This window comes from Setaria italica, chromosome VII, assembly GCF_000263155.2.
Source record: "Setaria italica strain Yugu1 chromosome VII, Setaria_italica_v2.0, whole genome shotgun sequence".
Lineage (NCBI taxonomy): Eukaryota > Viridiplantae > Streptophyta > Magnoliopsida > Poales > Poaceae > Setaria > Setaria italica.
Genome location: NC_028456.1, coordinates 33,011,622 through 33,036,790, shown reverse-complemented (window position 1 = coordinate 33,036,790; position 25,169 = coordinate 33,011,622). Strand labels below are relative to the sequence as shown.

Genomic DNA, 25,169 nt, shown 5'->3' with positions numbered 1-25,169 from the left:
AAGCACCAATAGCAAAAATGTACTAGCAGAACCAGTAAAGATTTATCTGTCTATATACTAGATAAATATCATATGCGGATTATATCATGACATAGCACGAAATCCGTAAACTAGCGACGGAATTTCCCTACTCCACAACATTCGGAACAGCACTGAGTAAATTTTAATCTTAAAAAGAAAGCATTGCTCAGGTTTGGAGTATCGTGGTGATGTTGTGCTTTTAACTTTCTGGTCACTTCTTACTCTCTGTCTCTTTTCTTTCCTTCATGTTCCTAAAGTGACGCATCTCTTTCTAATGCAGTACAAATAAAGGGCAACAAATCATTTTGGTACACTCTCTTAATGCTAATCGGATGGATTATTAGTTTATAACCATGAGATCAAGCAAGACAGGGCGACTTATGGCTCATCAGGTATCCCACAATTAAATATTATAAATATATAATAATGACCTTGGATTCTTTTCTTCTTTCTTTTTACAAGACAGGGCGACTTCAACATTGGTTGCGGGAATGATCCCAGAATACTGTATTTGTTCCCTATGGTCAATTTGGATATCCCCCTTTTTGGCTACTAATGCTCATAGGCAGAACCAAGATAGTCAGTTTTTTTTTTTTGAAACGAGATAGTCAGTGACCTTCGCCTTCCTAGGACATGTTGAATTATCTCACAGCTAGTTACTTGTTTCACCTTGTCTTCTTCACAGCGAACCGAGTTCTCCAGAGGTTGTGCTTATGGGCGACGATAGTCGCGTGAGAATACAACTTGGACATTTTGACAGCAACGCTCAGCTTACGTTTGGTACTGTCAGGCTTCCCATCTGCAGTATTCTGGGCAATATCTGAAGAAGTTGTTGCAGCAAAGCAAAGGAGAACCACAGTGAGTCATATGCAGTGGCACTTAAAACTCAAAGTAAGAGGCTCTAACCTCCCCACATCTTGCATTGATTTTCAGTGATAAAATGCTGTCAGCCCTTGTCTCCCCAATGCTAACCGCGGCTATTGGAGCATTTGCTTCGTGCGCAAGCCTGAATTTGGAATCATCAATCAAATACAATTTAGTCTTACTTTTAGAGATTAGTCACGAAAGAAGAAAAATTCAGCAAATATGATGACTAGCTCTTGATCATAAGTGTTAAATATTGTTGTTTATTTATTATGATACCTTGCCAGCCTAAAAGCAGACATTGTCATCAGTGCCGAACCAACCACCAGAAGTGCATCACAATTTCTTGCAGCCTCCTTAGCGCTTTCAGCTCTCTCTTGAGGAACATTGTCACCAAACATCACAACCTTCAAACATCAGAAATAACAGGTTAAATAACTTTGAATTTTCATATTCACGATTTGGTAAAATCACATTGACTTGAGAAAGAATACCAGGAAATTGGATAACATATGTCATTGAGAGTAAGACTGGTCACTAAGAGTAAAGAAATCATATTTGATGCAAAATAAACTATTTTTGCTGCTACCAAATAATCTAAGCCACTAAACCTATATGGCTAGATGTGGCTTAAGTATCATTTTTCTAATTCAAACCGTAACTGAGCATCCTTATATATGATGAAGAAATCGACTCCACAAGCATCAGGGTAAAGAGAATCTCACATCAGGTTTTAGCACTCCACCACATTGATGGCAGTTAGGAATTTCAAAATCTTGCTCCCAAAACTTCTCATCAATCTCAATATCACCATCAGGTCGCTGCTGCATCCCAAAACTTTTGTCTGAACCCGGTTGCCCCACTTCCAAACTATCAATAGCTTGAGCCCACTGCAAACACAACAGTAATAGTAAGTCCTCCAGAGCTCCTGAAACCATCAGTTCGAATTAGGAAAAATAATAGACGTTGATTCACTTTAAGATTTGGCTAGCAAGTGCATCAATCATCCACAGAAAAAATGTAATGCTCTACTGATCAACATCACCATCTATGTAAGAGCTGGCTAAATGATTGTTTCAGATGAACCACGTAGGAATAATTCAAAAGGCAAACATATGTCAAATTTATTATATTGAGTCAACAACTTTACAAGGAAGAGAACACCATCTCTTTAACTTTATGTCTAATGTGAGACGAATAGAATTTCAAAGGGCTCATGCGAAACAAATACAATCGTCAATTTAAATGAGAAATAAAATAAGTATCAAATGGAAAACAAACCTTTGGGTTGAGGTCCTTCACTTGTTCCTGGAATGACTCTCGGCTGATGGATGTACCACAGTCTAAACAAATTACCTCATATACGCTCCCATGCAGTTCAAGTGGCTTACTGCCAGCACGATGATGCAACCTAAGTTACATGTGCAAAATGTGAAAGTGAAAACGTACACTTCTGTTCATTATTAGCAATAACATAGGCCCAGCTCATACCTATCCACATTTTGGGTAACCATCAAGTGAACACGACCAATCCTTTCTAGAGATGCAAGAGCATAATGGGCTGCATTTGGTTGTGCTCTTGTGAACCTTCTCCATCCAGCATAGCTCCTAGCCCAGTACCGTCTCCTAGCTCGAATAGACCGAACAAACTCCTGTTTTGTTTAAGTGGTAAGCACGCAAAGATAAAAAGAATCATCTTAAGCTTGTACCAAAAGCAAGGGGGAAATCCGAAAGGTGTCAACAAGAGATGACATTTGACAAGCAATGCTAGGCACACCTGATGAGTAAGTGGTTTAAAACCAGTACTGTATGCACCGTTAGGACTGCCATAAAACAAGAATTCTGCTAGTTAGAACATAGAGAGTAATGACTAATGAGAAGGCTGACAATATGGTTTCATGAACAGATTTAGCAATGCATGTACCTCCTGTAATCAGGAATTCCAGACTCGGTGCTCATTCCTGCTCCAGTTACCACCATGAGCCTTTTACTGAAGAGAGAAAAGGTAATGAAGCTCATTTCACTTCAACTACAGCTCAGAAACATGAAAAGTTAGTTCAAGTATGAAGGGTCTTACCTCTTGTCGATAAATTCATACAGGAGGTCCACATCTTTAGAGCTTGGCGGATCTGAATCAGGAACTATCCGTTTATCTCTTAGAAACTGGATGTAAGTTTCACAATAATCCTTAGGTGCAACGGCTGATGAATGGTTATTTCTTGCTTGCAAGGAGCGAAAAGAGCATCTCAAGGAGAGAGGATTTTCCCTTCTGTATAGAAGTCCATTGTTCACTAATGCTTGAAAATTGCAGAAATGAGCACAGGATCCTGGTATGAAACAAATTTCAAGTACTTATTACAAAAACAAGAATCACTAAGTAAATATCCATGAAAAAGAGAAGTTCCCCTCAAGCAACTTGCCTGTAGATGCTGCCCGCAGAGCACCTGTTAGGCCTGCAATTATCTGAGTTCCATTACATGTGTAAGTTACTAAGTTGGTTGCATAAAAACCTCAACCTATCCAGTCAAACAAATTTATATTCATAAATTAAAAATGCAATCGCATTGGTGCATGACTAACCACAACCTAAACTTGTTCCAAGAGAACTCAATCACAGCATTACACCCCAAAAATGTAACTGGGGGCCATTTTGTAGTATCTTTGTTCTCCATTACGTCACAGCTGAGAATGTGAAGTGATACACAGTCTTCCCTAGCTTGACTTTGGATTCTTGTTTGAGGTGTCCAATGTCATCTCAATTTATATCTATTCTTGGAACCTACTGCCAAATGGAAACCCATTGATGCAAAAGGTTCAAAGTTTTATCTAACAAAAAAAGCCATTTGGTCCTGTTGAACACTATATATGAGGGAGCCATCTGGGACAAGTATGAGGGCAAACTAACTCGTAGCAATGTCAGGTCAAATATATTGCGTTGAGCTACCGTGAAGCTCTGAAAACTGTTTGAGTTACTGATAAACGAATTTCTCCAATTAAACAGCATGACGCCTATCCACAAGTCCTCTCAGGCCTCAGTTGAGACATAAATCGCTAAACTCTACCCTGCGCTGATCTACCGTGTGCAGTCAATCCGCACAGTACCATGTGCCGGAGAGGAGGAAGAGAAGAGGAGGAAGCAAAGAGCTCCGTCTGGCGAGGGCGAGTGATTACCGAAGCCGAAGCGCGGTAGGCGTGCGTGGCCGGGGCCGCTGCCATCAGGCGCTCCAGCTGGTAGGTGAGGGGCGAATCCTCTCCGGCGAGCGGCGGCGCGCGTGACGTGGAAGGACACGCAGTGCGACGCCAATTTTTAATTCTTCATTTGGTAAATTAGCGCGCCGGCTGATCTACCGTGTGCAGTCAATCCGCACACTACCATTCCCAATCCTTCGATTAAAGTGAAGCAAAGACCAGTGTTTTGAGGAGAGGAGGAAGAAGAAGGGAAGAGGGAAAAAGGAGCTCCGTGGAGGCGGAAGTGATTACCGAAGCCGAAGAGCGGTAGGCGTGCGTGGCCGGGGCCGCCGCCATCGGGCGCTCCGGATGGTACGTGAGGGGCGGGTCCTCTCCGGCGCGCGTGACGTGGAGGCGCGGTCGCCGCGCGGTCCTGGTCCGCCGGAGGCCGCGAGGCAGGGGACAGTTTTGTTTGGTGGGAAATAAACAAGGCGAACAGACGAGACCGATTTGCGTAGTTGCCGTGCTACGTCAGCAGTTACGTGGCCCGCATACGTGTCAAGTTCTTGTGTTCAACTGCTTCATCTGACGAAACTAAAGAGGGGAGAGCAAATTTGATCATGCATCCATGTCACTGAGCTTGAGCCCTATCCTAGCATCAAACAAGTTTTCAGATTCTCAACCCTACATCATACCTCTCTGACATCCTCTTAAGCGTGTGTACGTGCAAAAATTCATGCAAGTATGTAACTCTCCTCTGACAGCTCGAGAAACTGAACTTGGAATAGCACAGCGCAAGAAACAGTATCAAAACATCTGCACGGGCATGGATGGCTGCAGCTTTGTCACCGGGTACATAAAAACGCTGCATACTGCAACCATGGATTTATCAATCGAAGCTGATGCCGAGAAAACGCAACCTGGAAATTTTTGCAGGTGGTTCTCAAGATGCAGTGTGAGCATATGACGGAACATTTGAAGAAATTTCTTTGAAGGGCATAATTGCAGAAATTGAAACTACAATTTAGATTGTCATGGGCTCATGGCAGAGCTAGCAGTTTTCTGAAGGTTTGCAAAGCATAACGATCCGTACAAGAAATAAACAGGAGAACATACTTTTATGTGTTTAAGTGTTTTTAATTAACATGGCCAACATTAGGACTGCTAAGATTACAACTGCTCGAGAAAAGGATGTAAACTTACAGGATATAATGATACAGACTACAAATAAACAGATTGCTGTCACGATAAAAAGGTTTCAGAAACAACGAACCATCCTCCATCCCTACGTAAAATGAAATCTAGGGGACAAACTGAACTTTCAAGGTTCATTCATGTTTGGGGTGAAGTTCAAAAATAGAAACAAACATGAGACACCTTTTTCTTGTCTTTTGATGAATCCTTCTGTCAGAACCAGGCAGCTAGATCATCAAGCTGTTTGGATCTTAAGGTCAAATTCCATCATTTCAGATGCCAGGTCTGAATGGAGCCCTTAATCCTCATCATAATTCTCTGTTTATGTCTACAAGCAAATTATCGTGTCTTGTGGCTTTCTGTAGACATAAGTTTAAAAGACAATCATCCAACAGAAAAGCTATGCTACAGATGGGAGAAATTTCTGTATGTTGATAATTGTACCACAAATGAACATACGCATAGGAAAACATCAATATGTCTACATCTCAGTGAGGGCCACGTGTGAAGGAAGAGGAGGAGTGAGAGGAAGGAGACTCAAGTGACAAAAGTTAAATTTCCTAGGGATGGAATACATAGTTACATACAAATGCAGTGCAATACTGAGAACTGAATACTTCCTTGGCAGAAGCAAGCCGTGGAGTAACAGAATAACGAAGTCTAGCACTCGTCAGGGGGCCTTGGCACTGGCTGCCATCCGGCGCAGAGTTGGATGGTGTCCTTGAGCGCCGGCGACGCTGGCTCCATGGTCCAACGCGGGTAGTAATGCTCTGGCCTGAAGACAGCTTCTTGTGCTCCAGGTGCAGGGCCACCGATCAGGCAGGGCAACGCGCCGTTGAGGAAGGCGTCCCCTTCCGACCTGACCAATCCGGCCACCACATCCTCTCGGTCGCCGGCCTTCTCCGGCATGTACTTGAACACCGTCGTCTTCTTTGGGGGGCCTCCGCCTGCCTCGTAGATGTTGCATTGGGACACGACCTGAGCCTCGACGCTCGCACAGACAGCGTAGATGCCCCAGTTGCGTGTGTAGTTGTTGTAGAGGTGGACCTTGCCGAAGCGTAGGCGCGGGTGCCTCTGCCGCGTGCCGTCGAAGAAGCAGTGGTGGATGGTGACCCTGATGCAGCGGTCGCCGATGTGCGTGGGGTCGGCTCCGATGAGCATCGTCTTGTCGTGCCGCGCAAAGTGGCATCTGCAGTCATTTGACATGGATCGGTTGTCGATCACATTGAAGATTTGCACTTTTGCAGTAGCACAACTAGAAGGAAGAATGAATGGAATCAAAGAACAGACCTTGAGACCGTGATGTCTGTACTCTGTCGCGTGATGTCGATGAGACCGTCGTCGTAGTCGGCGAGCGTGCAGCGGTCGATCCAGATGTTGGTGGAGCCGGGCTTGATCTGGATGCCGTCTACGTCATGTCCTCGGCCTCCCTCGAACATCAGGTTGCAGACGATGACGTGGTGGCAGCTCTTGAGCTGGAGCCCCTTGCCGGTGAGCACCACGCGCTGGCCGCGGCCGTCGATGGTCTTGTGGGAGGCGACGCGGAGGTAGGACTGGAGGTGGATGGTGCCGGACACCTCGAAGACGATCCACAGGGGCTCCGCCGCGCGGCACGCCTCCCTCAGGCTCCCGCGGCCGTCGTCTGCGCTCACCTCCCCGGGTCCCCCCGCGTTGATTCAGAGAACGATTCGTTCGATTGGAAGAGGGATCGGATGGGGGGATCTCGCGGCCGTACCTTGGAGGGACGTGACGTGGTAGACGGCCCCGTGCAGGCCGCCGATGGCGTGGCGGCCGAACCCCTCGGCGCGGCCCGCGAGCGCGCGGAGCCGGTGGTCCGCATCCTGGTACGGCATCTCTCCGCCGCCGTGACCCGCACCGTACGGATTACAAGGGTGCGGCGGCGGCGGCTGCGGAGGAGGGGGATCCATGTGGGAGGCCAGGTTCCTGAGCTAATGGACGCACGCCCCAGTCACCACAGACGGAGGCGTTCCTGCCCGGCGACGCGCCAGTTCCGACGCGGCGACCGGTGTCGGCAGAGGTCTCCTTTTGTTTTTCTCTCTCTTTGAAAGGAGCGTTCGGCACTTCAGCACTTGGCGGAGAAGTGAAAAGTAGCCGGATCCTGAAGGGCCCAAAAGGGTATGTAAGAAGGGAGAAGAAATAGCCCAGGCCCAATCATCCAGCACAAAGGCCCATCTCATGAGCTATTACTAGTCGCTGCGCTGCCTGCTGCCTCGCTCCCTCCTCTGTTCGTTCAGCCGGCCTTCTCCACGCCGAAACCCAACCAAACCCTTCCCCTCCTCCGGCTCCGGCGGCGGCGGCGGCGGCGGCGAAGATGATCATCCCGGTGCGCTGCTTCACCTGCGGCAAGGTAACACGCCCATTCCCACTCGCCCTCAGTTCACGCGGCTGCCGCACCGCCGGTCTGGGTTACGTCTCTCTTTTACCTAGGGTTTGAGTCGCCTCGCCCAGCTACAGCTCGCTACCCTCTCGGCCTGCTGCGCTCACGCACGCCACGATTCGAGCTCATTGCTTGCTTGGGGTACCCGCCGCGTATTCTAGGCTCTGGTTATGGAGGATGGCTCGCTTGTGGGGTTGCGCGATTGTTCATTTGTTCTTGCCTGTGGTTGCTGATTGTTTTTAGCGCTACTTTGTTCGTTTGTTTGGGGTTAGGCCTTGGATTTCGGTTGCGAGGACATTCCCTAGGGCCTTGATTTTTTTTTGGTTAGGTTTATTTCTGTGCTGTCAATCTCCGGTTCCCTCAAGGGATTATTGTGATGGTGAGGTGAACTAAATATGTTTCTTTTTCTCCATTACAGGTGATTGGGAACAAGTGGGACCAATACCTGGACCTCCTCCAGGCCGACTACACGGAGGGGTAAACTTGCCAATCTCTTGCTCATGGAATCCTACATGGCAGTTTGGTCACTGCATCGCGAGTGTTTGCGTTAGATTGTGCTTTGTTTGTTATGGGTAACAAGTTTGCAATGTTTGGATTGCTGAGTTGCTTGATTAGCAGTGGTTTTGGTTAAAAATAAACAAATTTCACACACTTTTGGTGGCCTGAATATATGCGGTGCTCCTGGGCTAGTGAATACAACTATACAAGTCAAGTGAATATATTTTTCATGCTTCTCCATCTAAATGTGCCCATTTAGTTCTGACACGGTCACACAGCAGCTCTTTTTTTAGAGTTTGTGAGGAAATCAAGCATACAAGATCACTTGTACATTTTCTCACATGATGTATCATGTTAATCACAAAACTATAGAAATTTGGTTGTATGCTGTGTGGATAGTGAGAGAAAAATGCTGCACGCCTTGCGACAGATAAGTGCCACATTGGAATTCATAATGAGTAAACTAAGAGCTGGGTTATCTTGATTAATCAATGGTTACAGTGTCGTGCGCCTTTCAGTTATGTGCTTGATAGTTGGGTATTTATTAAGGGCATTTTTGGTTGGGTTCCAATGCTAGCCCCACCAATTGGTGGCTCGCCAATGCGTTTTTTGCGCCTGTTTTTTTACGCATATGCGTCCGTGTGCTCTCGCATCCACGCCGGCGGCAGTAGTTTTTCTTGCCAGCACACATGCGAAACAGCAGCGTGAGAATTGGTCACCCATGTTTTGGCGCTCCCTGCTTTTTCTAGGCGATTCAGGGCCTAGACCAAAAGCGCCCTAAGCTGAATCTTATAATTTTTAGGAGATTGTCATATTGAGATCTTCTAGGTACACCTATGTTAACTCACTATATATTATCTTCAGAATTGCTAAGAAGATATACATATATCTGGAACTTCAGGGTTGCCTTTTTTTTCATCTTACTATTCTCATGCTCAAGATTTTACTATATTTATCTTGAACGTTACTGATTGAAATTAGTCAGTAACTGTTGATATAACAGTACAACTGACCTATTTACAGTACTGACTGGAGACCTCCCTTGATTGTGAGCCCAAGGAACTAAATCCTTACCATTTGGAAATGGAAAAAAAAATAAACATTTAGTTGGTATATCGAGAGTTTAAGCTTTGCATCACAATGGGTAAAGTTTTAATGTACCCAGTTTCCTGAAAATTATGAGCATATTTATTAACAGACTGAACAATTTATACTTTATTGACAGTATTGTTAAAAAATAGTCTCGGCCCAGTCTCAACATATGTTATTATTTGGAAAATTATTATGGATTGATAGCCATTCAGAATCATAATTTGCATGCTTTCCTTCGGTGCTTTCTATATTGCCAGGGATGCTCTGGATGCTTTGGAATTGGTCCGCTACTGCTGCAGGCGAATGCTCATGACCCATGTTGACCTCATTGAAAAGTTGCTCAACTACAACAGTAAGTTGATTTTTGAGCTGCTATTCAAGATACGATTTCATTTACTGCTGCACCATTTGTAAGTGACTGTAATTCTTTTTTTCAGCATTGGAGAAGACTGACACAACCACTTGAACACGCCATGCTCCATAAACACTACTGTTTCTTAGTAACTTAGAGTGTCGGTGGTATGTTGTTTCTTCTACACCAGGAGAGGCAGGTTGTGACATGATGATGTGAATTTGGTTTGCTCATGAACATTAAGGATTTCTCATGTGATGGTGCATGTTGCATCTACTATGAACTTGTACGCAGTCGGATATTTGAAGCAATATAACTGTTGACTAAAAATTACTCGTATATCGGTGTGAATTGGATCTATAATGTTGTGTTGTCAAATGTTTGTGTTTTTCGGTTGTTCTTCGTTTAGCAGTGCATATTGTTACTACTGCCTTTTCAAAGAAATGCATTACACTTGCATGTTACTCCGTACGTGCTGATCCGAAGAAGATACTGCTGTCTCTGAAACTGATTAATAATGGTTTTCCAGCGCTAGCAGCTTTTCTGCTTCCTTTGTTTTTTTTATCCTGTTTAACACATAACTTTTGATTAATCTTTTGTTTGTCACCCTGAGAATGCTGGCCTTCGAGTGCAGTGATCAGATCAACATTCGTTCTTGTGTGATCGTATCCTGAATTCCTGATGCTGCTATGGAGCATTTTACCTTAGCATTTTCGTTGACTTGTGATGGGCTTTCTGGGACTGGCATGTTAACATATGCTTCCTTGTGCTTATGCCTGCACTGAACTAGGTTTATGCCCCTAGTTGTTTCTAGTACTAACACATTCAGTATACCTTAATTTAGTCTACTTATATCATGTCTTACACGACTTCTGTTTGTGTTTGTCTTCTGCAAGTTGCAACCATAGGGACAGGTGTACAACTTTATCATGTCAAACATATGCGTTACTTTGATCAGGCTATATGGATTACGCACAAGTGTTGCAATTAAACAAACTTGAAACTCTGAGGTTCAAATGTCTCGGAACGGAACACATCTATAATTTATTGATACTAACCGAAGATTAGCCTATTTCTAGCATCCCCAATCCACTGACATGACAGGTGGGCCAATCATCTGCGCGACTTTTGGAAGATCATCAATTTTCGTGAGGAAATAATATAATTTTCTTGACTTGCTGCACTGCACCCTACAAATACAGGGGCTACGGATTACTATTTGATACCTTGCAGAGATTACGTCTCTACTGGTTCCTTGGATCTTCTCCAAGGAGTTTCACCCCTGATGATGGAGAAGGGGAGCCCTAACCAGGCCGCCGCCGGCCTCCCCGACGACCTGATCGTCGAGATCCTCGCGCGGCTGCCGGCCGGGCCGCTCTGCCGGTGCAAGTGCGTCTCCCAGTCCTGGCGCGCCCTCATCTCCGACCCCGCCCACCGCGCCAGGTTCGCCCACACCCTCTCCGGCTTCTTCGTCTTCTCCCGCCCGCACTCCGCCTCCGCGCCCTCGTCCTGGAGCTTCATCGCCATCCAGCAGTCTCCTCCCTTGGTCGACACGGCTCTCTCCTTCCTTCCACCCAGCCATGGCGAGATCGACATCCTCGACTCCCGCAACGGGCTCCTGCTCCTGCGCTGCCCGGGAGAAGGCGATCGGCATCCTTGCTACGTCGTCTGCAACCCTGCCACCGCGGAGTGGGTAGCCTTGCCCCAACCAAGCCAGACCCCTGGCCAGCAGTGTGATCGAGACGGGCGTGGCCTCAAGACCACCTCTGCCGCGTTGGGCTTCAATCCGGCTGTCTCCTCGTGCTTCTATGTCTTTCAGCTGATGGAGGAGAAGTGGGTGTACAACAATGTCAATGTCATCAGGGCGGTGGAGATTTACTCGTCTGAAACTGGTGCATGGATTTCGAGGTTAAGTGGATGGAAGGACCGATTAGTGTTCTTCGCCGGCAACAAGACATACTTCAAAGGTTTTCTGTATTCAACCTCCTTCTTTGAGGATGTAATTGCTGCGGTGGATACCAAAGGCCAGACATGGAGGATCTATCATCACCCGAGTCCAGGACCGTGCGTACATCACTTGTGTTTTCGTTGGCCATTCTCAAGGGCGCTTGCGTTACGTTCATGAGGACGATGAGCAGCCGGGTGATTCTCTGTCAATATGTGTTCTTGAGGGCAATGTCAACGAGGAGTTTACAGTCAAGCACAGCGTCAGAAAGATGGATTTGTTTGGACCAAGGAAATCGCGGTGGCCAAAGGAGCACCAAACAGTTGCATTTCATCCGGACGGTAATTTGATTTTCCTCTACCATCGACCATCGGATAGGCTCATGTGCTATGATATGAACCGCAGGGAAATGCATGTTATCTGCGATGTTGGAGGAGTGAAACCCTGTCAACACTTGTTTTTGCCATATGTTCCATACTACTCAAGGGTATTAGTCTCACCAAATTAATGTAATTTAGAGATGGTTGTTCACATCTCAACTACAAGCATCATACATTTTTAATTTCTAGTTTTCGAATGGCATCAATGATGCCTTCACAAGGATCTGGTGTGCTGAACTGAATCTTGATATTCCAGTCTGTGGATGAATGTCGTAAGTTTGTCCTCACAATCATCTTTCTTAGATAGGGAGAAACTGATAACCATGCGAGCTGAATTCCAGCAGTTGGTACATCTGTTAATCATGTCAGGTTTGTACATGTTGAGAGGAACCAGCCTGTGCTTGTGATTGGCTTTATTTGTGGCAATCTTCAATATGAATTTTCTTTTATTATGCGAAACTGTGGGGGAGTTCTTTAATCTGATATTGGTGAGCTCCAAATCTTTTGTTGTGTTCAGCTGTGTATGCATCTAGCAGTATGTCAAGGATGGCACATTCAGCCATTAAACTGTGCAAGACTGATGAATTACCCTCTCCCTACCTTTTTCATCCATATTATTTGATATTTGATTGGTGAAGTTTTTACAGGAAAGTGGGCAGAAGCATGCTCCCACTAGTTATCCACATTCGATTCGGGCGTGGATAGAAAAGGAGAAGGAATTTAAAAAAAGTGTAATTAAAGTAGAATGGAGTAAGGGGTAGTACTTGAGGATTTTCAGAAGAGAACACAGAATTGGGAACCAATATCAATGAGGGCAAAATAGGAGTCCTTTCTGAAATTCCCACTCTGAAGTATGCTGTCTTAAGAGGGAACAATACATGGAGGAAGTGCAGTCTTATGCCTTTTCTCTTTTCACTATCCAGGCCACCTAAGCTTTGAGATTTTTGTGCCGGTATGTGTATTATTTTATTCCCATGCTCATAGGCATTCTATAGCAATTTATTTGCAATACATCTGATCAGGGGCAGACCCGAGTTCAAGCAAGTGAGGACACATGCCCTCAATTAAAAATTTTAAGCTTTGCTAATTAATAGTTTTTCAAAAAATTCTACTAACCCTTAAGGCATGCCCCCTCTCAATTGCCAAGGTCCCGCCCCTACTTTTGATTTGGCTACTTAATGTGAATGAACATGTGTTTACCAAGATTGAGTACCTTCACTGCTTGAGAACAGTTCTTTTTTTTTTTGAAAGTTTTGCAGGAGCACAGCACTGAGAACAGTTCTGAATCTACCATTTTCTTGGCATACTGCATATAACATCTAACACGTTCATAAATGAAGTAACCAATGCTTTTGCGAGCAAACGAGAGAGAAAAAATAAAACTAAATCTGTGCTTAAAAAAAGTACTACTGTGGAGCAAATTAAACTATGAAGATGGCCTCTGCTTCGCAAGATATACAACTTAAGCCCATGCATGTGCTTGAAGGTCGTGCTTTGTATGATTGTACCCACATCATTTTGCTCCATGTGCTTGCGAGGCAACTTGCTCCTCCAACGCCTAATCATACAACATTTCGCCTCGCATTTTCGTTGACTTGTGATGAGTTTTCTGGGACTGGCATGTTCAGATTCCTCATTTGTTGTGCTTCACGCCTGCACCAGTTGACATCAGGTGTACTTTTCAATCACGTCGTACACGGACGGGACATCATTAATTTTTTTTTGTTTTATTATCTTCTGTATAGGTTGTAACGGTAGAGCTGTAAGCGTCAATTTGAGTAGGCTGTATATTCAGTTATATACGAATAGGGTGTTCCAGCTAAAGAACTTGATCCTCTACTCAAATTGATGCAATTTATTGCATCAATTTTTGCATCAATTTGAGTAGGCTATATATGTTCAGCAATTAAAAAACCGAGTAGGCTATGAACAAGGTGTTCCAGTTATAGAACTTGACCCTCTTGCACGAAGAAAGAAAAACTTTGAATCAATTTGGAGTTGCCGTTATCGATTCTTCCCCCCTTCCATCATCTGGTGAAAATTCTAAATCTTTCATGAATACTTCAAAACTGAAGGATTGCATAGATTTCGAATATTTTCATATGCATCCTCCCATCTAACAACAAAGAGAAAAACGTACTCCTTAATATACAGTGACGAATCTGTTGGCAAAAAGAAGAACGAAAAGAATGATCTATGCACACAAAAATGGTGATCGCCGCACTGGTGGAGCCTTCAGCCGTCGAAGCTTGATGACCGGCTCCATCTCCCCTTGAGGTACTCCTCCAAGGACATGTTGGCGTCGATGAAGTCGGCGCTGCCCACGGACGAGGCGTCGTCGTCGATGATGTCACGCAGCGCCAGGTTGATGTATGACTGGATGTCATTCTTGTCCGGCGAAGTGACCACGCCGCCGCAGCCACCGTGATCACTGCCGCCAGACACGCCGACCTGCGACTTCGCCCACATGACGGCGTCGCCGTCGCCGGCGAGCAGCTTCACCACCTAATGTTCAGGGCAGCGAGCGGCGCGTTAGTTCAGAAATGAACAATGCAAATGTTCGGTTCATTCAAAAAATGGCGAGGGATGATTACATTGCTCATGCTCGGCCGGTGTTGATGCGCTCGCCGGATGCAGAGGGCCGCGGCGAGGGCCATCCTCTCGACCTCGCCGCCGTCGCCGTCGGCCAGCGGCAGGCTCGGGTCGACGAGGTCCATGAGCTTGCCTCCTTGTATGACGGAGTTCGCCCACATCACGAGGCTCTCCTGGCCCTTGGGCCCGCCGGCGCTCACCGGCTTCCTCCCGGAGATGAGCTCGAGGAGTACCACGCCGAACGCGTACACGTCGATCTTGTCGCTCACCTTGCCGTGCATGAAGTACTCCGGAGCCAGGTATCTGCCACGAACAGGATAGAGGTCACCAAATTTGTCAGGTGATAGTGTCAAAGACATCCTCGGGTTACATTTCATCAAAGGCGACCGGATCGGAAGCGCACCCGAATGTTCCGGCGACGTCGTCGCCGGTGACCTGCGCCGTCGCATCGTCTGCCCACATCGCGAGGCCGAAGTCACACAGCTGCACAGAGAAGAGGGAGTTCAGTTGGTGTCGCACAGCTGCACATGAAGACTGAAGATTTCTTTTGCAACTACTGAAATGTGGGAAATGCCGTCGTCGTCACCTTCGGTTCGAAGTCATCGGCGACGAGGATGTTCGAGGACTTGATGTCCCTGTGGATGACCGGTCGATGGTCGCCGCCACTGTGGAGGGACTCCAAGGCGCGCGCCGCGCCGACGGCGACCTTGAACCTCTCCGGCCAGCCCAGCGCGCCCTTGCCTCGCTTCTCGCCGTGCAGCATCTCCTCGAGGCTGCCTCGCGGCATGTAATCGTACACGAGCATAAGCCTGCCGCCGTCGACGCAGAACCCGACGAGGGACATGGCATTCTTGTGCTCAAAGGAGCTGAGGATGTCGATCTCGGAGATGAAGTCCTTCGTCACGTCGTCCGAAGGTTTCAGGACCTTCACTGCAAGCTCCTTGCCGTCGTCAGTACATCCCTTGTAAACCCGGCCCGCACCGCCTTTCCCGACTAGCCGTTCTGCACAGGATAATCAGTTCATCGTCATCGTTGATCATTCAGCTCGATTTATCTTAAAAAAAGATCGGTTGCGAGATGTGAGAACTTTTCAGCATTGAAATGGAGACATCGGACATGCCTGGAGAGAAGCCATTGGTGATCTTGGCTAGCTCACGGTAACTGAACATTGTGTACTTGGATTTGGATGAGTACTTCTCTCTGAGTGAAACCAACTCCTCTGGAAGTTGCTTCTCCTCTCCCCGTTCGTCAGAAACCTTGTCTGAACACCTGGTCGGGAGCTGCATCGCCCACTGAACCACCGATATCTCTGACGATTCCGGCAAGGCAGGCATGCTGTCCTTCTTCAGGAAAGGCCAGCCGCCAGCCATCTTCGGCGACTCCACCCCGTGGCACCTCGCCAGACCCGGCGCGAACGTCACCCTCGGCGAGACCAGGGCGCTCATGGCCACGGACATGTTCCGGCGCAGCGACCGGCCGTCGCCGATCAGCATGTCGTCCTGAGACTTGTCCCCCGTCGTCGTTCTCGCGTCGAGGATCTTCCGGTACAACCGCCGCGGCGTCTCCACCACTGCGCCGATCGAGCAAATTTCAGCCATGCATTTCGGATGAGCCGAACAAATTTGAGCTAAATTCAGATGGAATGTAACCGGGCGTACTTGCGGTGTAGGGGCTGAGCTGCTGCTGCTGGACGGCGTCCCTGCGGTAGACGACGGCGCCGTTGCTGACCGCCGTGACCATGCAGGTCGGGGGCACCCTCCTAGCGCAGTACCTCGCGACGGCGGTGGCGGACGATCTGACGATCGATCACCGGATGAAACGAACAGAGTTACTAATTGGATAAGAAGGGATCGGGGAAGCTCCTGATGAATTTCGAAGGAAAAATGTGAGGTGATTTGGTACCCGGAAGGCCTGGAGGTCTTGGTGACGCCGACGATGAGGTGCGCGGCGCCGGAGGAGGCGGCCTCGGCAACCAGGGCCCTCTTGATGGACGGCCCCTCGCAGAGCTTGAGCTCCAGGTCGATCTGGTTGCGGTCGCAGAAGCCCCTGTACGCGCCGAGCACGGAGGTGAGCGAGTCGTGGGTCCTCACCTTCTCCTCCGCCGCCATTCCTCCCGCCGCTACGGCGGCGGCAGCGGTGGAGGTGGTGGTGACGTGAAGCGCGACGACGCGGTCGCCGGCGGCGGCGGCCTTGACGAGCGCCCAGGTGAGCAGCTCCCTACCGGCGGCGTCCCGGCGCAGGGCCACCAGCACCGTCCTCCTCTTCCCTCCGCCCAAACCCACGCACCCCAGCGGCGGCAACGGCGGGCACCGCGTGAAAGAGAGCGGCCTGAGCTTCATGGCTGGTTGATGGATCACTCCTCGCGGCGTATTTCCTTCCCCTGCTTCTTGAGCCCGGCCCGCTGCTCTACTCTGCTTCGCTGGATGGGGGAGGAAGACGGCCGGTGGCGGTTGCGATATATGCGGGGAGGTGGAAGAAGTATGGAAGCCCGTCGCCACTGCGCCGTGGCATCGAAGCTGGCTGCGCGGGCGCCGGAATTTTTTAAATAGCTGCCGCTGCTGGCCTCTGCCGCCGCGGGTGTTTGGAGTCGGGAGGACGCAGGCTGCTGCACGCCGCGCGGGCTTGCGGGCGGTCGCATCCAGCGGTGCCGCCGCCGCGCGACCTCACGCTGCTGTCCAGCCGCCCGATCCGGAATCTGGATGGATACACGGCCGTGCTGCGCCATCCAGGACTCCCAGTCTCGCACACGGTACTACACTCTACGAGTGGCTGGCTGACCGCGCGTGCAAATAAATTTCAGAAAAGTACGGATCACAGTACACTTGATTATACCGTTAATCCAGATCGGCTGCTTACACAGTTTTTAGTGAGTTGACCTCCCTTTTTCACAGGAAAGGTACAATAAGTCAGAGATTTTTTTTTACTTATTTTCCTCCAAAATTCCCATGGAACAGACCATTCCATAGGAAATTCAAAATAAATGATGAAATTCGATCCTTTGTTCCAAAATCTCTCATAGAATTTTTTTTAAGGAATTGAATGACAGCTGATGATGTATTATGTTTCAATTAAAAGTGCTAGTGCCACAGTTTCGTGGAGCCCAAAATATTATGCTATACCCTGCTCCATAAGAAAAATAGTAATTTGAAAATCGTCAAAGCTTGGTATGGCGTGAACCATATATCTACTCTATATGCCGTGTCGTTGCCGCTAAATTGCAGTTCTTTAACGAGCTGAGGTGAAAATCTTTGACCAAACACCGCACCTTTGGCGTGTGCACTCATCTAGTACGGAGTAAAAGGATTGATCTATTCTTCTTTTAGTTTATGCTGCTCTAGATGAAGTCGTGGAATTGATTTACCACACTTGGAATTGTGAGGTTGTTGCTACAGGGTAATAGGGCAGTCTCTGCCAGAAGATTTTGTGCCCCCAAACTTGAGAGAGAAAGAGGCAATCCGACGGAAAACACTCAAAAATTAAATGTTGGTTTAGAAGGGAAAATGAAAATTGTAGCATCATATTTATATGCCAAGGTGTTATGAAAAAAAAAATTAAGCTTCAAGTTAACATGATCGCTCAAAAGCATGGGACTATAATGTTTAACAGGGAAATTGTTCCATTGGCACGCAAGTTACTCTAATACACAAGTAGGCTTATTTTTTTTTTTTTTTGAGGGAGTGTAGTAGGCCGGCCTAGTTAGGAGGTTGTCATGGGTTATTTCCGGCCTGCTAAGCCTGTCATACGGCCCACACTCCAGGACCCCGAGAGAGGCCTGCCATCCAGCAGCAAGGCAGGAGCAGCAACGGGCTTTCTGGTGGGCTTCCGGGCATGCTTAGTCCGGCCCATTCATATGTCTGTGAAGGAATGAATATTTGAACTTTGTGGCACGTTCGGTTCAGTCAGGCAGGGAGCTGAGCTCTGCTCAATACGTGAGGCACGAGCACCTCTTGTGGGCTGGTCGTGATCGGAACATACGGAGAAGCACAGCACGATCCAAGGTGTAGGAGTCATCATCTTGTTAATCATGGAGAAGCCGAAAAAGTGCGGCGAGACATGACCACCACCTAATTTGATGCTCTGTTCCCTCAAAACCACTAACTCCATATCAGTGATTCAATCCTGACAGACTCCACTCCACTGACAATTCTAGTAACATTCCAAATCCAGAGCCACGTGTTTTCGACAAGGGCGTCCAGCTTCCGCCATCTTATCTTACCATGCCGTGCCTAGAGTATATATTCCCGAGGGAAATTAACAAAGTATCATGCAACATGGATATGCGATCTCCATTACATTGACGTTCTTCTTCTTTGAGTGCTAAATTTTAACGTGCTTTATTCAAAGCGCAAAGGGAGGATTGTTTAACGTGTTTATATCCGCCCTTTTTGCTAATGGACCATGAATTCTCGTCTGACGATGAGATTACAATTAAATAAACGTGTGAAGAATGGCACTGATCGATGGCCACCAGCTAATATAAAGTGACAAGGTGCGTTATGTATGGATAAGGAATGCGACTGCCTCATTTGTAAAAGGACAATTGACGAATAAGACTACATATATAAAAAGGGCTATGATCACAAATTTGATTCCTATCGGAGGTGGCTGCAGCATTTTTATTTACTACTCCCCTCGTTCTAAATTGTAAATCGTTTTAGTTTTTCTAGGTTTATAGATTTTCTTATGCACGTAGATATAAGTATATGTTTAGATGTGTAATAATATCTATGAACTTACAAAAGTCAAAACGACCTACAATTTGGAACGGAGGGAGTAGTAGGTAGTAACACTTGTTCCTGCGCTTACTTTTTTGATGCTTTCCAGAGACGTTGTCACGTGTTTGTTTGAACGCACAACTCTAAATTAACTAGCCATGTGTACAGTAAGGCATTCAACGTTTGCTTATCATTATTAAGTGCTGCCAAGCAGCACCTTAGTTTTGTCCCTCTTTTCCGAAAGAATTGTGAGGCCTTTGATCTTCACCCGTTTGTACTGCATGCAGCCGGCGCCGTGCATGATGCCATGACCACAGAGCTTCAGCACTGGTTGGAAAAGAGCCGGTATGAACATTACGCGGTAATAGTTAAAAAGGACAGCAAGACATGCGGCGTGTGAACGCAAAGTACGTGAAGGGAAGATATAAGTCAAGGGTACGGTGGTCAGAGTTTGGAAAACTAACCACATTGTTGCACTAAACCCCGTCCGTACAACCTTGGAATGGAGGCGGTGGCACGTACAGTGGTATGCATGCATACTCCATCATCGAGTACTCAGTTCCCTCGTTTGTTCACACTTGCATTCCAGCCTCCTAATAATGATATCCAACGTCAGGTGCAGAGAAGAAACAAACATCTATCCGCGGTGAGTCCATGGAGATTAGAAAAGGCTAGCTTAGCTTTCCCGCCAACTGCGTGGGCGGCGGCCGCTGATGACCCCAGTGACACCGTAGTACGTCCGGTGGGAGACTCCATCAGCCGTTGTGCACTGCCTGGTGCCTGCGCAGGCACATCGCACGCATGCTGCCGTGCCACGGTCTCCTTCCGTACGTACTCCTTAGAACGTGTTTGCATACGAGGTGCTAAACTTTAGGAGGGTCACATCGGATGTTCAGGTATTAATTAGGAGACTAAACATGAGCTACTTATAAAACTAACTGCAGAACTCATATACTAATTCGTGGGACGAATCTATTAAACCTAATTAATCCATCATTAGCAAATAGTTACTGTAGCACCACATTGTCAAATCATGAACTAATTAGGCTTAATAGATTCGTCTCGCGAATTAGACTCCATCTGTGCAATTAGTTTTATAACTAAACTATATTTAATACTCCTAATTAGTATCAAACATCCGATGGAACATGTGCCGAACTCGAACACCCTTAGGAGAACTCGAACAGCCTTAAGAGAAAACAGATTCATCTATGACCGCAGGCCACTGCCCTGTCGCATTTAAGGCAACACAAAAAAAACTCCACCGATCAAGAGGCGCAGGCACCAGCGCTGACCCGCCGCCCTCTCCTCCCGCGGCGCGGACACGGCCACCGGCCTCCCCCTGCTTCCTCCGCTCTATATAATACACCCACCACCTCCTTTCCACACACACACACCCGGAGCCTCGCAGCCTCACTCGGCGCCGACCTTTATCCAAGACATCCATCCCTCCCTTCCTCGCCCGCTCCGCAGCAGCGACCCATGGCGGCGCACAGCGGCCTGAACAGCAACCACGCGGTGGTGGCGCCGATGGAGGTGTCGGTGGAGGCCGGGAACGCCGGCGCCGCCGAGTGGCTCGACGACGACGGCCGCCCGCGCCGCACGGGCACGTTCTGGACGGCCAGCTCGCACATCATCACCGCCGTCATCGGCTCCGGCGTGCTCTCGCTCGCCTGGGCCATCGCGCAGCTCGGCTGGGTCGCCGGACCCGCCGCCATGCTCCTATTCGCTTTCGTCACCTACTACACCGCCACGCTGCTCGCAGAGTGCTACCGCACCGGCGACCCGGAGACGGGGAAGCGCAACTACACCTACATGGACGCCGTCCGATCCAACCTCGGCGGCGCCAAGGTGGTCTTCTGCGGGATCATCCAGTACGCAAACCTCGTCGGCGTCGCCATCGGCTACACAATCGCGTCGTCCATAAGCATGAAGGCTATCAGGAGAGCAGACTGCTTCCACAAGAATGGGCATGGCGACCCGTGCGAGAGCTCCAGCACCCCGTACATGATCCTCTTCGGTATCACGGAGATCCTCTTCTCGCAGATACCCGACTTCGATCAGATTTGGTGGCTTTCCATCGTCGCCGCCGTCATGTCATTCACATATTCTACCATCGGACTGTCCCTCGGCATCGCGCAGACCATCTGTAAGTTCTCGGTTCAATTGGACTGCTCATGATATCCGTGAAGTGGTTGATGGATTCTTAGTCGCTGACATACGCTCAAAATTAATGCAACTGAAGCCAACGGTGGGTTCAAGGGCAGCCTCACCGGCGTCAGCATCGGTGCCGGCGTCACTTCCACGCAGAAGATCTGGTACAGCCTGCAGGCCTTTGGCGACATCGCCTTTGCCTACTCCTTCTCCAACATCCTCATCGAGATTCAGGTAAGAAAAAGCCTCCTGTGCTCTGCTCTGATTCAATCAAGCCTTCAGCTTGAGAGTTGAGATTGCTCTGCTCCTAATTAATCAAGCTTGCTCTGTCGTTTATCTCTTCATCAGGACACCATCAAGGCGCCGCCCCCGTCGGAGTCGAAGGTGATGCAGAAGGCCACGCGGCTGAGCGTGGCCACGACCACCATCTTCTACATGCTGTGCGGTTGCATGGGCTACGCCGCGTTCGGCGACGAGGCCCCGGACGACCTCCTTACCGGCTTCGGCTTCTACGAGCCCTTCTGGCTCCTCGACGTCGCCAACGTCGCCATCGTTGTGCACCTCGTCGGCGCCTACCAGGTCTTCTGCCAGCCCATCTTCGCCTTCGTCGAGCGCCGCGCCGCCGCCTCCTGGCCGGACAGCGCCTTCATCTCCAAGGAGCTCCGCGTGGGCCCCTTCGCCCTCAGCCTTTTCCGGCTGACGTGGCGGTCGGCGTTCGTGTGCGTCACCACCGTCGTCGCCATGCTCCTCCCCTTCTTCGGCAACGTCGTCGGCTTCCTCGGCGCTGTCTCCTTCTGGCCGCTCACCGTCTTCTTCCCCGTCGAGATGTACATCAAGCAGCGCCGTGTGCCACGCGGCAGCACCAAGTGGATCTGCCTCCAGATGCTCAGCGTCGGCTGCCTTATTGTGTCCATCGCCGCCGCGGCCGGTTCCATTGCCAACGTCATCGACGCCCTCAAGGTCTACCGGCCGTTCAGTGGTTAACTTAGGACGTGATGTAGCCTGCTCCTTCCATTTTAAATTGTTGGTTGTTTTGACTTTTCTATACATCTAGACATACATTATATTTAGGTGTATAGCAAAAACTATACACCTAGAAATCTAAAACGACTTACAATTTGGGACAAGGTGGAAGTATAGTATAGCTAACCTGATGCAAACAGAGGTACTCTAAACAGTTGTTCTAGATAGTAGATACCAACAGAGCAATCCTGATCAGGATAACCACTGATTTGCACACATTTGGACGCCATAGGAAGCGAGCATAGTGGTTCCAAATGTACCCCACTATTGATTCTAGTAGGTCGTCCCGTGTAATTCTGAAGGATCTTAATACATTGAATCATTCTCTTAAAGAGTTGTTTGATATGCAAAAGTAATATTTCTCTCGAAAGTTTAACGCGTCAACCATATGCCAATATATCAATTATACACATTAGTTTATCAACCTGTGTTACCGCACGAACTAAGTAATTTTGAAAGAAATAAGTATTAAAAGTTAAAAAAATTATGGCATGCAGCTAATAATTTGAACTGTTTACACCCTTCTCTTTCTTCCTCCCATCCTTTCTCTCATTAATTTAATAGATTTTAGTTAGGGATTACTGCCTCCAATTTTTAAACAATTGTCCTTTTGAGATGCATGGAGTCAACATATTTTAGTTTTGAACCATCATCATCTCCTCGAATATTAAAAAAAACTATTGAAAATGGTATCACAGATTTGTCTTCAACAGTTGTTTCAAAATATTATATATTTACTATATTTAACATGTCTAATACTATTGGATCGTGACCAAAGTACGTAGTGGCTTGGCGACCCTGTCGCTGAATGAAACAATAACTGTTTGAAGATGGGAAGGAGAACTGCTTTTTAAACTTCTCCTTGCACGTTCATAGTTTTGTTCACTTTGTAAATCTCGATATGTATTTGACATGTGTTTAATTTAATCCATGAAGATCGGCATTCTCATCGCATCATGTATGGTCATGCCTGTATAGTATAAGTTACTATTGAAAATAAGTAATGCAACGTCATATATTTGTGTGCTTTGCAATATTTTTTAATGACAAATATAGGTACTTTAAATGCAGATTTACGAATATTTTATGTTATTTAAAAATGATAGAGGTGTGTAATTTACAAGCAAATTTAGGTATTTAAGATGTATCTCGCCTTAAACAGCAGGTCCACTTCCTAAGTAGGAGAGACGATTGGCAACCATGTAAGTTGCATCCTTTATTGAAATACTCCAAAGGACTATAAGTTTCATCAGAAAAATACATCAAAATAATAAAACGATGCATGTTTTAATGTAATTAAGGAGTATCTCACTTTAAATAGCAGGTTATAGCACAGTTGAGCACTCCCCAAGTAGAAGAGACGATTGGCAACCATGTTATACAATTATATGCATATAGGTAAGCCTAGAGCATCTCACATACTCGGGTAACATGGGTCACACTGATAATCCATAGAGGCTGGAAGTATGGCCCAGTTCTCACGTGGAATGAACCTGCATATGCATGCATAGTACACCTCTTTTACACTTTATTTTCTCGCTTCATGGAAAAATATTAACTTGGAGATGTTACATTTGAAGTGACAACGATCGTAAGCTGGTCCAAGCCTGATTAAACTATAAAGTTAGGATTAATTCCATCAAAATAGGATATGTAAGCCACAGCAGGAAGAAACACTAATGAATTGGATACTACAAAATAGAAACTTCCCTTATCAAAAGAGAAAAAAACGAAGGCATTGTTGTGGCTGGATATACACGAAGCTGATCCCGCGCGCGTCAGCTCGCTTCGTGATGCGTGACGCGGAGCTGCGGGCGGTCAGGGGCTCTACTGCCATGCCAGTGCTGCCCCCACGCGGAAGCGCGGTGCTGTGCACGCCGATTGCTCTTTTCCTTTTCTTGTTTTTTCATTTGATTATTTCTTTTCCATATCATTATTTGTAATCAAGTAAATATCGTTTATGTGTATAAGTTCTGTAGATAAGTTATTTAATAATATTCTCATAAAAATTGTGGCAGACGCTATGCGTACAAATTGTTTATATCACGATAATTATGCTAAAAAATTATCACGTAATTTGTTGATAGGAAAAATTTATGCGTATAAATCATATGCATAAGTTATAACTTTCTAAAAATAAAAATTTGAAGTTATTCTTTAGAAATTGTAAGTAGAAGTTATACATATAAATTTTGCATGCCACCAAAGTTGTGTTGAAAAATTACGAAGTTATGCGTCAAAATTATATGTATAAGTTATGAAATTTTAAAAATGATAAGTTGCGGAAATTAAATTTTTTCAAAAACAAAAAGTTCGAGTGAGAGTTGTGGGGGATCTATGGCTGGGAAGCTTTCGGGCAGGCGCGCACCCGTTAGCATGGCCCCTGGCTACGTTTGTCCAGATGGCCCGAGGCCCCGAGCCAGCTGACCCAACATGACTACATGAGGCCTGCAATTTTGGCCCGGCAGGCACGGAGCGGTCCAGTTCACTCCGTTTCGTCAGAAACGAATGTATGTCTGCTGGGGCCTGGGGGATAGGCGGCAGCCTCGAGTTCAGGCTGCAAGAACTACGCTTTCCCGCAAACTGCACGCCGGCTGACCCGGGAGACTCTTGCGAGTCGCCGGCGCGCAGTGGCGCCGTGGTCACCTGCTGGCCGGCCGCTCCGGTCACTGTCTGCGCAGCGCAAGCACGAAGAGAGCGGGGATAAGGTATGACGTCGTGCACGCGCTTGACCTACCTCAGAAAGAAAGAAAGGGAAACGGAGCTGCCGGCC

General features: G+C 47.3%; 5 protein-coding genes across 5 annotated transcripts; 2 read left to right on the top strand and 3 right to left on the bottom strand.

Annotated features, from left to right (window-relative positions):
- Positions 1-399: 399 nt before the first annotated feature.
- LOC101775474 (NAD-dependent protein deacylase SRT2) lies at positions 400-4,513 on the bottom strand. Its single transcript, XM_004977162.3, has 11 exons — positions 4,366-4,513; positions 3,306-3,348; positions 2,963-3,212; positions 2,810-2,875; positions 2,663-2,708; positions 2,377-2,537; positions 2,167-2,296; positions 1,611-1,775; positions 1,165-1,292; positions 928-1,027; positions 400-841 (listed from the first exon to the last, which is right to left on the bottom strand). Exons 1-11 carry the CDS (start codon positions 4,408-4,410, stop codon positions 788-790), a joined length of 1,188 nt encoding a protein of 395 aa, XP_004977219.1. The 5' UTR covers positions 4,411-4,513; the 3' UTR covers positions 400-787.
- A 1,146-nt stretch (positions 4,514-5,659) lies between these two features.
- On the bottom strand, positions 5,660-7,348 carry LOC101774003 (putative pectate lyase 21). Its single transcript, XM_004977157.3, has 3 exons — positions 6,983-7,348; positions 6,538-6,889; positions 5,660-6,436 (listed from the first exon to the last, which is right to left on the bottom strand). The coding sequence occupies exons 1-3, from the start codon at positions 7,173-7,175 to the stop codon at positions 5,908-5,910; spliced, it is 1,074 nt and encodes a 357-aa protein (XP_004977214.1). The 5' UTR covers positions 7,176-7,348; the 3' UTR covers positions 5,660-5,907.
- Positions 7,349-10,875: 3,527 nt separating this feature from the next.
- Positions 10,876-12,179, top strand: LOC101777533 (putative F-box/kelch-repeat protein At1g15680). The gene is made up of 2 exons (XM_004978245.1): positions 10,876-11,586; positions 12,102-12,179. The coding sequence occupies exons 1-2, from the start codon at positions 10,876-10,878 to the stop codon at positions 12,177-12,179; spliced, it is 789 nt and encodes a 262-aa protein (XP_004978302.1).
- A 1,879-nt stretch (positions 12,180-14,058) lies between these two features.
- Positions 14,059-16,843, bottom strand: LOC101775067 (probable receptor-like serine/threonine-protein kinase At5g57670). Its single transcript, XM_004977160.2, has 7 exons — positions 16,407-16,843; positions 16,163-16,299; positions 15,625-16,074; positions 15,091-15,506; positions 14,908-14,987; positions 14,507-14,807; positions 14,059-14,417 (listed from the first exon to the last, which is right to left on the bottom strand). Exons 1-7 carry the CDS (start codon positions 16,841-16,843, stop codon positions 14,148-14,150), a joined length of 2,091 nt encoding a protein of 696 aa, XP_004977217.1. The 3' UTR covers positions 14,059-14,147.
- A 3,786-nt stretch (positions 16,844-20,629) lies between these two features.
- LOC101773187 (amino acid permease 3) lies at positions 20,630-22,728 on the top strand. Its single transcript, XM_004977155.3, has 3 exons — positions 20,630-21,368; positions 21,465-21,607; positions 21,722-22,728. The coding sequence occupies exons 1-3, from the start codon at positions 20,702-20,704 to the stop codon at positions 22,355-22,357; spliced, it is 1,446 nt and encodes a 481-aa protein (XP_004977212.1). The 5' UTR covers positions 20,630-20,701; the 3' UTR covers positions 22,358-22,728.
- The last annotated feature ends 2,441 nt before the right edge of the window (positions 22,729-25,169 follow it).